The sequence below is a fragment of the Ceratotherium simum genome, chromosome 29 (assembly GCF_057802395.1).
Source record: "Ceratotherium simum simum isolate JZ-2026a chromosome 29, ASM5780239v1, whole genome shotgun sequence".
In the NCBI taxonomy this organism is placed as follows: Eukaryota; Metazoa; Chordata; class Mammalia; order Perissodactyla; family Rhinocerotidae; genus Ceratotherium; species Ceratotherium simum.
In genome coordinates this window covers 25,864,715-25,877,325 of record NC_141928.1, presented here as the reverse complement: position 1 = coordinate 25,877,325, position 12,611 = coordinate 25,864,715, and the positions used below count along the sequence as shown (strand labels likewise).

Below are 12,611 nucleotides of genomic sequence, written 5' to 3'. Positions count from 1 at the left end.
AACACCTGCAAAGCGCAGGGCGGTTTCCGGGCTGATTTCAATGACATCATCCCACTAGATGATCTCGGCAGCCCCGTGACGGGCAGTGCTTTCATCCCCATTAAACAGATAAGGGATTGAGATCCAAGGAAGGGACCTGTTGCTCAGCTGGTAACTTAGAGCCTAGACTCTGACCACAGTCCATACTCTTTATCTACTTACTATGTATATATACCACACGCCCTAAACTCCAGAGTGTCTGGAAAAGGAAATACGTGCTTATGTGGGAAATACCTTGTCTTGAAGGTCCATGCATTCTTCCACCTGATACTACTTTATATTTTGCAGGAAGGAGTACGTCCCAGGTACTCAAATGCATGGCATTTCAAGCTGGCCAGCTGTTCTGCTGGGAAAGGCCTTCACACGCTATTCCTCCAACTCCCACCTGATCTTAGAGGCTCTTCTCAGGGGTTGTCGCTAGGAAGCTTTTCCAGACCTTCTCCTCTCTCCCCCAAGCAGGATAGAGTGCATCCTCTGTGTTCATCCTCATTGCCAGCATCAGCTGGTCCACCTCTCCCCCCCACCAGGCTGGAGACCCCTTGCAGAGAGCAGCCGTGCTCTGTCTGTGCACCAAGGCTGGTGCAGAACCCACACGTGGCAGAGGCTCAGAGGACATTATGGAGTAAATATCTATTTCCAAAAACTTCATTCTTTTTTTTTTTTTTTTTGTGAGATCAGCCCTGTGCTAACATCTGCTAATCCTCCTCTTTTTTTTTTTTTTTTTTTGCTGAGGAAGACTGGCCCTGGGCTAACATCGTGCCCATCTTCCTCTACTTTATATGGGATGCCGCCACAGCATGGCTTGCCAAGCAGTGCGTCAGTGCGCGCCCGGGATCTGAACTGGCAAACCCCGGGCCGCCGCAGTGGAGCGCGCGCACTTAACCGCTTACGCCACCAGGCCGGCCCCAAAAACTTCATTCTTTGAGCCTCACACACCCTTGACAGGCCACCAGCAGTCTTCTACCATCAAGTCTCTTCAGGTACTTCACCCACAGACCACTCTACTTTTTATCTAGTAAGAAAATGTGCTTTGGTTCGCAGATTCGCTGATCACTGTAGGGCTGATCTTCAGACTAGACACCCTTCTTGGGACAATTTGGCAAAATGTACCAGATAAAATTGAGGCATACCCTTTGATCCAGCAATGTAATATCTAAGAATTAATCTTATAGAAATGCATGCACAGGAGTATGGAAAAAAATATATTTCCCGAGGGTGGAGGAATAAAGAACTTGCACTTAAAACGGCTTGCTTGACAAGCCAGGGTATTATTAGCACGACAGTCATGTTGATATTTCCACTGAAGCAAGTTTGCACTTTTAGGTGCTAATAACTTTCCTCAGCCCTCATTCTCTGAGTCCTTTGTAGAGGGGAACTTGACTCCTGAAGCTTAGAATAGGATTTTTTTATTCGGTTCTTAAATCTTACCCTAAATAGTTTATAATAGGCAGTACTTTGGACACCTTGCTTCTGGGCAGACAGGAAAATACAGTTAAGAGTTAACACTTGCCACGAGCCAGGCACTGTTCTAAGAGCTTTACATATAGTCACTCATTTCACCTTCATTACAACCCTATGAAGTAGGTACTGTTATCATCCCCATTTGTCAAATGAGCTGGGGCTGGGAGAGGCTTAAGGTCATGCAGGGGTAAGTGGCAGAGCCAAGACTCAGGTAATATGGCTTCAGTCTGTGCTCTCACTGACTCAGTTAACAGCGATGGTCCAACTATAACGAGGTCCTAGTTACAGAACACCTTCACGTGTGTTATGTGAATCAAGTAGCCATATTGTGAGTTGTCATAATCATCGTCACTTCCATTTTACAGGTGAGAAAACTGAGATTCACATAAGTGGCAAATGGAGAAGCCAGGATTTAAATTGAGCCTGACTGCGTCCAAAGCTACATCCTGCTCAGTGTTCCTGCCCCTCAGACCTGAAGCTCTAGCTATGAACACCAAACTTTCTCTGAGATGTGGGAAAGCTTGGTCTCCTCAGCTGATCAGCCTGGCCAGGACAGAGTCCACAAGGTCTAGAAATCAGTAAGAATACAGGCTGGCTGGTGACTGTGCCATTTCCCACATGGATGCAACATGGCCAGGTCTGTTCTAGATGTATTGCAGAGAGATGGGAACTTTCCAATCTACCCAGGCTCACCACCATACAACCCCTTCTGAGCATCCCACTGGAGGAAGGAGATGCAGGCTATCGGGGGAGACCAATGCTGGGTCTTGTCTTACTAGTGAGGAGGGTCCCTGTTAAAAGTCTGTCCTTCACCTCCTGGTATCTCACAGGTGGGCAGGTAAGCTGCAGGCCCAGCCACCTTGTTCTTCATTGTTCTCTTTTTTGTTCTTTGCTGCTAGGGAAGTAGGCAGACTTAAGGCCACCTCAGGAGTCCCTGTCAGCCTTCTCTTGCTATTTTGCCTCTTCTGAGATCAGAGTAGAGTGACTAGTTCAGCCTGTTTTGAGACCCGACCATCCTGCTCTCTTAACTCTCTGCCACGCGGTCAGCCAAGAGGGTAACAGGCCAATGAGAAGGTAGGAGGGCCTTCTTAAGTTTTGAGCTACCACACAGCTCTGTACAAGTTCCACGTGGTGTACTGGACTGGCACCACACAGCTAACTAATTATAAAGTGATCCTTTGCCTTCCATCTAGCTACCCACCCTTTTCACTGTGCACACCCAGCCGCTACCAAAGGGCCTGATGTGGAATATACGCTTAGGAAAGTTTGCTGACTGAATGAGTGGATTCTTACTCCAGCTTAAACGGGCCTTGATGGAAAATGCCACCTGGACTTTCTAACCAATATGGCAGACGCTAGCCACGTGTGGCTACTGAGCGCCTGAAATGTGGCTAGTCCAAACTGAGATTTGCTGTAAATGTAAAATATGGACTGGTTTTCAAAGACTTAACATGAAAAAAAGACTATAAAATATCTCATTAATTTTTTATATTGATTACATATTAAAATGATAATATTTTGGATATACTGGGTTAAATAAAATATATTAAAACTAATCTCACCTGCTTTAATTTTTTAATATGGCTACTAGAAAATTTAAAATTTTATATGTGGTTCACATTTCTATTGGATAGTGCTGCTATAGACTAATATGTAACCCATTAGCTCTAGTGAAACTCTAAAAATAAATTCCTAAGATATCCTAAGTAGCTGAAGTGACCTCCAGGCAATTCCTTAACCTAGCTGGGTCTGGGTTTCCACGTCTGTAAGAGGCGACTGGTAGCAATATTTGCTCCACTGGGGTTTGTTATGGAGACTACATTCAATACGTGAGCAAAGCTTCTGGAAGATGTAGTGTGCGATGGGTGTCTTCTGTTTTATGGGCTCCCCTGGGAGAAAACCCCACACCACAGCTCATCCACTCTTTTCCCCTTTACCACCTTCCTTAATCCAATATCCCTGAGCTGAAGGAGAGTGTACATCAGGGTAAAAGTGGGACTACCCCTACAACCAGAGATATGCTTGCCCAACAGGATTCCTGGGAGGAGGGGAAGGGACTCGGTCAAACAGTAGAGGCCAGTGACTTTCTTAATACACTGTTCAGAACACTCTATCCATCCGTGAAACGCTCCCTTTGTGACTTACATTGTACTGCGTAGGACGCTAGGACCACTGTTGAGTTAAGAGGGCAGGTTAACCTGTCAGGAGAAACACATATTAGGAAGGTCACAAGAACCAGCAACGGCGTGAAACACTCATCAATCAGGCAAACACCTGTCTTTTCTTAGATTAACCAGAAAACATCATGAATCATAACAAAGACAATTTTATGATACAACTCAATCTCACATAGTAAAGATAACACTAAAGATTTTTAAAAATTGAAAGAAAACTTTTTCATGTTTAAAATAATATACCTTAATACAAATACCATGAAGGTCTCAAGTTGGCCAGGGTTTTGGCTGGTCAAGAAAGGCCAGGCTCATATCACTAACAGGAAAAGTGAGAAAACTGTACTCTTCGTTCCATGGGCAGCCTTGGTATCTTTCTAGTAAAGACGTGAGACTTTTCGTAGGGCTCTCTAAATCCCTGAGTTCTACTGACTGTGATTCTTGATTACCCACTTTCTAGAAGGGTGACATCCTCTTAGAAGGAAAAAATAGAAAACTATTTTGAATTTTAAAACTCCTGTGAGTTTTAAATTACTTAGTTAGAATTACTTAAGATCCTTAAATCTATTCACCCTCCTGAAGCTTCTGATCTACAGGGAATGGTCTGTCCACCTCTCAGTTTTCCTCCATCCACTAGAAATCCATGGGCTCAAGAGGTTAGACTTGCTTTTCTTTCTTCTCAAGCTCACTGCCCTCCCCAACATCCCATTTTTGCCCATGACTCCATCTGTCTTAGTCATATTTCAAATCCTCTGGTTGCTCCCTTTTCCCCACGCAACTCGGGATTCCACGGTCTGCCTAGGAGCTCGGCCAGCAGCCCTGGAGCAGGGACCACCGCCGAGTGGAGGGATGCATTGGAAAGGGCTGAGAAGCAGCAGCAGGAGTGAGGGCTTCCAGGGCGGGGAGACACTGATTTTAAAAGCATTCTTCCCAGCAACCCCGTGGGAAGTGGAGAAGACATGCAGTTTCCATGGCAGCCCATGAAGTTCCCAAGATGTGAGTCACCCCAATCTCTCTGACTAATCTGCTTGGCCCGCCAGGGGTTACCCTTCTTGTCTGCCACGCTGTGTGCTCGTCCTGAAGCTGCATATGAAGGCAGCCTATCTGAGGGGCCTCAACTTTCCTCAAGTAAGCATGTATTCTTGCTAGGACTTCCAAATGCTCTCTCCAAGTCTGGAGACACGTCCAGGGATATTCACCATCTATTTGTTCATCTGGAGACCCCAAGAGTCCATGGAGACAGCCAACATCAGCCCTTCACTCTCCTACCAAGACAGGCCTCAGGGAAATCTAAGCCAGTGTCCTCACAACAGGGAGAGCAGGTGAATAGGATTTGGGGAACAACTTAGGAGAGAGGCTAAGGGGGTTCAGTCTAGACAGAAGAAACAGTCCTGTGAATAAGTCAGAAAGAAAAACATTTTCAAAGACTAATATAAATGCAAACTAAGGAACGCTGAATGCCCGCATCGTGCTATGTGCTCCTGGAGAGACCCCTTTCTTTCTGCCCCGGCTGTAGGGTCTCCCTCTGGTGGACAAGATCACCTATCGCAGCAGGAAGGAGACAATGTCTTGGGTGCTGCCTACCACTGACAGTTCAGACAAGTCAGGGCACGATTCAACACCCAGGAGAAATGCTAACTAGATCCACCTAGTCTGTCAAGAGATCCACGGCTACAATGGGCCACAGCCGCCCTGACACACACCCGAGAAGCATTTGGAGGGGAGGCCTTCTCAGAGAGGTGGTGAGGGCTGCCTGCAGGATGCACCTCACAACGATGCCTGGAATTTAAGCCAGGAAATCTGTGGCCCTCAACAGATTTCTATTGATTCACACAAAACTAACAAAGGGTATTTTGTTTGGACAAGAAAAAATGAAGACGACTAATTCCTAGTATTTGGAGAGCCAAGCTGAAAGCTCCCGAGGGGCATGGGCCTTGCCTTATTTGACCAGCACAGCAGAGTCTGCCTCCTAACAAGTGCTTGCAAAATATTTGTGGGAAACTACTGGGAATCTATCCAACGAACCTGAAATCAACAATCCAAAGAGGCTTATGCACCCCTGTGTTCACTGCAGCATTATTCACTATAGCCAAGAAGTGCAAACAACCCAAGTGTCCCTCGACTGATGATTGGATCAAGAAGATGTGGTATATATATACAATGGAATACTACTCAGCCATAAAAAAGACAACATTGTCCCATTTGCAACAACGTGGATGGACCTGGAGGGTATTATGTTAAGTGAAATAAGCCAGAAAGAGAAAGACAAACACCATATGATCTCACTCATATGTGGAATATAAACCAACATATGGACAGAAAAAAACTGTATTGTGGTTAGCAGGGGCAATGGGGGCAGGGGGTGGGCACAAGGGGTGAAGGGAGACATGTATACAGTGATGGACAAACAAAAATGTACAACCAAAAACTTCACCATGTTACAAACTATTAAAACATCAATAAAAAAAAATATTTGTGGGAAAAACAAATGAGTGTGTAGAAGCGAGAACAAGTTTCTATTGCTGCAGAGGGCAGCCTGGACCCAGGGGAGGAGGGGTCATTTCAACTTAGAGTCACCCTGAAATGTAAGACGGGCGCCTCATGCAAGAGTGAGCTCCCCAGTACTCGGTGTGCTCGAGCAGAGACCCAAGGCCTGTAAGTTGTGCTAGAGAAGGGATTCCTTCCTCCCTTGAGGAAGAGGATGAGCTAAATTGCAAACATTCTCTAATTCTATGACCGCTAAACAGTCAACAGGTTCTGGCCACTCTTTCTTCATGTCTCTTGTTCCTAACTGCTCCTCCTCCCCCTCACCCCCACCTTCACTGCTGTGTCCCCACATCTCTGGCCGGGACGCCAACAACAGCTTCCTCAAGGGCTGCACCTTCCCTTCCGTCGAGACTGAAGCCCCGCAGCCTCTCCAGCATTCCCTTCCATCCACAGACACTATCTTTGTAGATGCTGCTCATGCCAAACCCCTCCTGCTTAAAACCTTCAACAGCTCTCCTCTGCCCGCCGGGTGCAAGTCGCACGTCTAAGTTGGACATGAAGAGCCCTCTCTGTATTTTCTTGTAAGTCACCAACACATGGTTTCCAGTTGGGACTGCTGGGGGTGGGGCAGGGTGCCTTCTCACTGCCCGGGGGGATGCAACACCTCACTTCTCTACCAACCCCAATCCTGGCTCATCACAGCAATCCACACAGACTTTTCCAGTCCACAATGCCATCTCCTTCTCTTAAAACCTTATGACAACTGTCGTCTCCACTGCCCATATTGGTCCCAATTGCTTCGTGGGCTCCTGTCTCACTGCCCCCACCAGACCACAAGCTCTCTCGTGGAAGCTCACCGGAGGCTTCTGAAGACCCTCCTCAGTAGAACTAACCTGACAGGAGGAAAGAGAGGGTGAGGAGAACAGGAATAAGACGTGGCTGTTTCTACCATTTCTGCTGCCATTTCTCCTGCAAGTCGAGAAAAACTCAGGATTTGGAGAAAGTAGTCCAGGGACATTGTCTCGGAATTTCTTCTCCCCTCCTGGGCTATTCTCAGATACTTACCAGCTAAGTAAATCCTGAGATGGTCCTGACACACAAGAAGTGCTGAATCATGAGCAGACGCTCACGTTTTTGAACAAAAAAAGTTTCCCAGAGAGAAAATGAATCATCTGTAGGTACTAAGGGTCTCGGAAGTAGACCTAAATTAGGCCTGATCTGCCTTCCTGAATGAAGCCTGTTTTTCATTCTGGGTCTCCCCTTGCCTTTAAAATTTCTCAGGTCTTTACCAGAAAGATAACAGTACCTTTTGTAATAAAATTGAAGCGACATGAAATGAAGTTTATCAATCCTTAGCTTCTCTAAATCAAGACCAAGCTAAAAATAGATGTCCAGAGCATAACGCCATACAGGATGCTGCTTTCAACATCCATTCTTTGTTTGCATTTCATATTGTTACCAGAAATGCACGTTCATTAGATTAAAACCAGGAATTTCAGTAGTCTGGCAACTGACAGGAAAAGAAGAACGCAAAATTCTCATTACCTTCCTTCACAAATATCCATCTTCAGTTGTAAGAAATACAAATGCCTATGAAACAATTGTTTTCATTAATTTATAATACTCAAATTGAAATAAGCAAAACAAAATTTGATGAGTCAAGGATAAGACCTGTACATTTGAACAACAAAATATATAGAAACATATTTTTGTCTAAAGCATCAGGTGCTATGTTGCACATTGCAAAGCTGCCCCTTCAGTAACAATGGCTTATACGGCTGCTTCCATCTCGCTTGGTGGGGGCGGTGTCCAGCCAGCCTCAGGCCAGCACATGCTGTCCTAGGGATGGCCGAGCAGGGATGGACAGGGTGGAAGAGGCCGCCAACAATTGCTGGTACCGCTGCCAGTGAGCACCCCACCCTCAGCCCCAACTTTCCCAATCAAACTTGGGATTTCTGAGAGCACCAGGACCCAAAGGCATTCTGCACAGGCAGCCCCCACACACGGAGGGGACGCTGTTCTGAACACGGCATTTCCACACCCACGTTCCCTCTGCATGAAGCTGTTGAGAGGAGGGTCTGTGAAGACACCTCCTTGGCTGGGGCGCAAACAGCCAGCTGGGATTTTTCCTGTGTCCCAGGAACTGCGGGGGCTCGAGCAAAAGTATAAACATCAGTCCACTATAGGCTGCCAGGCCCTCCAAGCTGAATCCTGCACTTGTCTGCGAGCCATCAGCAACGTCACTTCAAAACCCAGGACCTGATTTGTAGGCAGAGCTCAGTAAGTCGTCACAGGCCCCTCATGCTGTGAGTCCACCCCTCAATCCAGCGAGTGGGGAAGAGAAGGCATCAACAGCGCTGTGCGGGCCAGGAAGGGCCCTAGAGAGCTTTATATTTAGGGCTGCGGCATACATGTGACACTTGGCTGCTGGCTCCCACTCTTTATTAAAGCCTGGATTCAAATGGGATAGACATTCCAGTTTCTGGCCAAGATGACAAAAGGGAAACTTCTTGAAATATAATACAGACACGGCAGAAGTGTTCAGGGGCAGGAGTGAGATAATTTTGGCAATTTAAACAAGTCAGTCTCATTATGCCTTCAAATTTGCACGCTGAAAGGTCAAGGCGCTGGTGTTTTGAGAGGGGAATGCTTCACGTGGTACTACAGCCTCCTATTTGCACAGTCCTGGGCTGTGTGCGTAGTACTTCATAACTTATCACCTCATTTCAACCTCAGAAAAACTTGAGGAGGTAGGCACCACTCCCTCCTTTTTTTTTTCTTTTTTTTACAGATAAGGAAACTGACGTTCAGATGTGGGGTCAGTTATGTTGTATTTTATGGACACTCGGGCTATGAAAGAAATCTGACTATGCTAAAAGTCTCTCATGCGTCTAATGACTAAAAGGCTTAGGATCAATTTCCTAACTCTGATATTATTACTTTGACTATAATTATAATCAACTACCCTTAACGTGTTGAACACCTTCACTGAGAGACGGTATAACATATGTTTGCTGATTCATGCTTATTCCATGTTGGAATCTCCATCTCTTCCACCTAAGGGAACACAATCAGTCCTTTCTAGTTTCTATGTTTATCCAAGCTGACATTCAACCAGCATTAAGTGTTCTCTCCTCCTACAATGCTACCAAGAGGAAGAGAAGGGAGAGAATTATAGATAATCCAGTGGTTCACCTGGGCTTTCTGATGAGCCCAGCTAATCGGTGGATCTTCCTAGGGATGTAAATGCGACCATGAACTTGGAGATGACCATTTGTCAAATGCTACCTTGTCATATATTCAGCAAAGCTTGAGTCAACCCATGACATCATACACAAAGAGATGGGAATAGTGGGATGAGACCCAAACTTAGGAGACCTCCTAGGAATCCTGAAGGAGCCTAATTTTGAGACTGCCAGTAAATGAAATTCTGTTTAGAATGATCTAAATTTATCAGAAACAGCAGCCGTGGAAGCTCACATTCAAGGAAGCATTTATTTAACAATCAGAATAAAGGAAAGTCACTTAGAAGAGATGCTTGGCATGCCTGACTTTAGAAATGGAATGATCGCTCCTGGGGTGTACCCCATCCATGACCTCAACTTCAGAAAAAAGCAATGAATGCCTCCCTCCCTAGATCTTTAGAAAACAACAAACACCACTTCTATACTCCTTCTTTGACTCTTAAGAGCTCAATTTCTTTAAAAAGGAATTACTTTTGGATAGACTACAGAGCTGGGGCATAATAAGACACTATGTGCCAGGAATACAGGTAAAACTCTAAATTAGAAAAAAAAAGACATGTGAAGTAATGGTGGAAGCCTGGCCCAGCATAAGAAAAGGATCTGGTGGTCCTAGTTGCCTACCAGCCCTACAGGAGCCACAGGGGTGGCTGCTGCCATGGCTTCTGCTGCATTAAGAGAAATCTGAACCAGTGAATTTTAGGAAGGACACAGGAAAACCGAATTTTATCTGGGACTTGGGAAAGAACAAAAATTAGTCTATTACTCATCTTGAGCCCAAATCTGCTTCTCTGTAGCATCCACCCACTGGCCATAATTCTATTACCAAGCACATCTAATTCCCCCTTTCCATGACAACTCTCTGCAGATCTGAAGGCAGCCTCAGTTCCTCCCTATCCTGAATGCCCTACATTTCCTCAGATGTCCTTCAAATGACAGGGAGGCTCAAGAGGAAGACTCTGTCAGCTCCCTGAGGGAGTGGGCTTCCTTCCCATGGGATATGGAAGTGGATGCCCAATGACCCAGTGGGGCACCAGAGAGGGCCTTCTGGATTAGGCCAGCCCCACACCCTCTTCCCTCAAGTTCTCTCTTTGGAGAGCCACAACCTGTGGCCCAGCATCACGGGGAGGAGACAGGGCGATCGGTGACAATCATTAGTTTAGGTAGCGTAGTTCACACTCGCGATTGGAACCCATCAGCTGGTAGTAAAATCAATTCAGAGGGCCACAACTGGCATTTTAAAAGGAAAGAGAACAAAACAGAAAACTTCAGAATGCTTTAGACTTACTATTGTTTTGTGATACGTTTGCTTCAGTAATGTATATATATGTGCACTGTGTTATAAAGCAATATATATATATATATATATATTTATATATATATTTTTGTGTGTGTGAGGAAGATCAGCCCTGAGCTAACATCTGTTGCCAATCCTCCTCTTTTTGCTGGGGAAGACTGGCCCTGGGCTAACATCGTGCCCATCTTCCTCTACTTTATATGTGGGACGCCGCCACAGCACGGCTTGATAAGCAGTGCGTAGGTCTGCGCCCAGGATCCAAACCCGCGATCCCTGGGCCGCCAAAGCAGAGCACGTGAACTTAACCACTATGCCACCGAGCCAGCCCCCAAAATATATTTTTACTGTGGTTTGTGATTAAAAAAAACCCACTGGTTAAAACCACACATGTATACACGTATATACATACATATATATAATCCCTCAGGACATTTTTAAAGCATCCCTTGAACAGAACTTGATATTCAGTAAGGGGCTGGGGAAACCTAGGAGGGGTCATTTCAGATACATTCTGATAGACTATGTCACCACTTTGTGTCCACCGGCCTATGAACTGACCTGCCAGGTTGAGCGTTCCTTCACTGCCCCTTAGTCCACTGGCGGAAAGAGCCATTATGGGGAGAACTCAAGGCACTTTGTGTACTTCCCGTGCTTACTCAATGAGTCATGCCGGGCATCTCTTACACTGGCTTAAAATCTAACTTAATGGTAAACACGGTCAAATCTCCGATGTCTGCTGTTGCAGAGGGAAGAGGTGCACAAAGGAGGCAAAGCCGAGTAATAGACTAATATTTGTCCTTTAAACATATTAAAATGTGATCACGTGATTACCATTTAAAAAAAGGAAAAAACAAGCAGCACTCTATATCTGAGTTAATGTCACCTCTTTGGTATCAGAGGGTCTCATGGCCACAATGAGCACAGAATAGGATTCAATATTTCTGAACACCCATTGCTTTTTTCTGGTGGAAGGGTTTCCCTCCCTAAGAAAAATAAACGAATCAATAATAAAAAGGCTTAACGTTGCCATGGGAGAGGGGAAGTAGAGGCATTGGTGAGTTTGCACAGCCCCTGTTCAAGCAGCAGCAACTTTCCTGTGCCCGCCCTCTCCATTCCAAACACTGTGCCCCACCCAGAAAGCCCAGGTGTCAGCACAAAACCAGGACCAGGAGCGCCACCAAGGCCTGGGGGGGTACACAGCTCCTATCACAGCCTTCTCCCCCTTAGTGGTTCACACATTGCCTGCACCTGCTGATTCACCCAGGCGAGAAGCTGGCTCAGCTCAGTCTCCTTTCTAGCGCCTACCAGCTGGGGATCTGATAGAGAATTCTCAGTTCAGAGACCTCTTGTCATTCCAAAGAGCCTCAATTCTAGCCCTTCAGAGATAGCGTGCCATTTGATCTGTAGGTGACTGTTTTACAAACTCGTCTTCCAAACCCTGCCTGTGTTCATTTGAAGAAAACAACCGTGTTCTTTGAGCACAGGTGCTCAACAGGCAGAGAGGCCAGGGCGGTGGGGAGGTAGGAGGAGGTGGATGGGAGCATGCCGGGAACTGCACCAAGTCAGGAGGCGAGAGGTGGAGTCCCAAGACTGAAAACTAATTAGCCAATTAAAATTTCAATGTGTACCCCCAATTTTTACTTGGATCATAACTGTTGGTGCGGTTATACCCAGATGAAGCATTTGGCCACAGTGATCAAATAAAGAGTACATTTTTAGCAGTTACTTATTTTTATATACTAAATAGAAAACTTTAAAAAACGTTATTACCTGGTTTGTTCTTGCTGCAGTGTGTTGGGATCAGGTATAAAAAATCTTACTCGAAAATGCAGGGTACAGGGGAAACCTCCTACAACATTTTTCAAAAACAAATTAAATTTTCCCTTTAAAAAAGTCAAAGCATGTAAGCTGCTA

At 45.7% G+C, this 12,611-nt stretch overlaps 1 protein-coding gene across 7 annotated transcripts in view; it reads right to left on the bottom strand.

Moving 5' to 3' along the window:
- PTPN3 (protein tyrosine phosphatase non-receptor type 3) overlaps positions 1–12,611 on the bottom strand; it is a 107,485-nt gene that overhangs the window by 56,448 nt on the left and 38,426 nt on the right. For all 7 annotated transcript variants that reach the window (XM_087419333.1, XM_087419329.1, XM_087419334.1 and 4 more), the window contains exons 5-7: positions 12,468–12,546; positions 7,704–7,748; positions 3,646–3,698 (exon numbers count right to left, since the gene is read on the bottom strand). In XM_087419333.1, the coding sequence (XP_087275459.1) occupies positions 3,646–3,698; positions 7,704–7,748; positions 12,468–12,546 (177 nt within the window). The remainder of the gene's footprint in view (positions 1–3,645; positions 3,699–7,703; positions 7,749–12,467; positions 12,547–12,611) is intronic.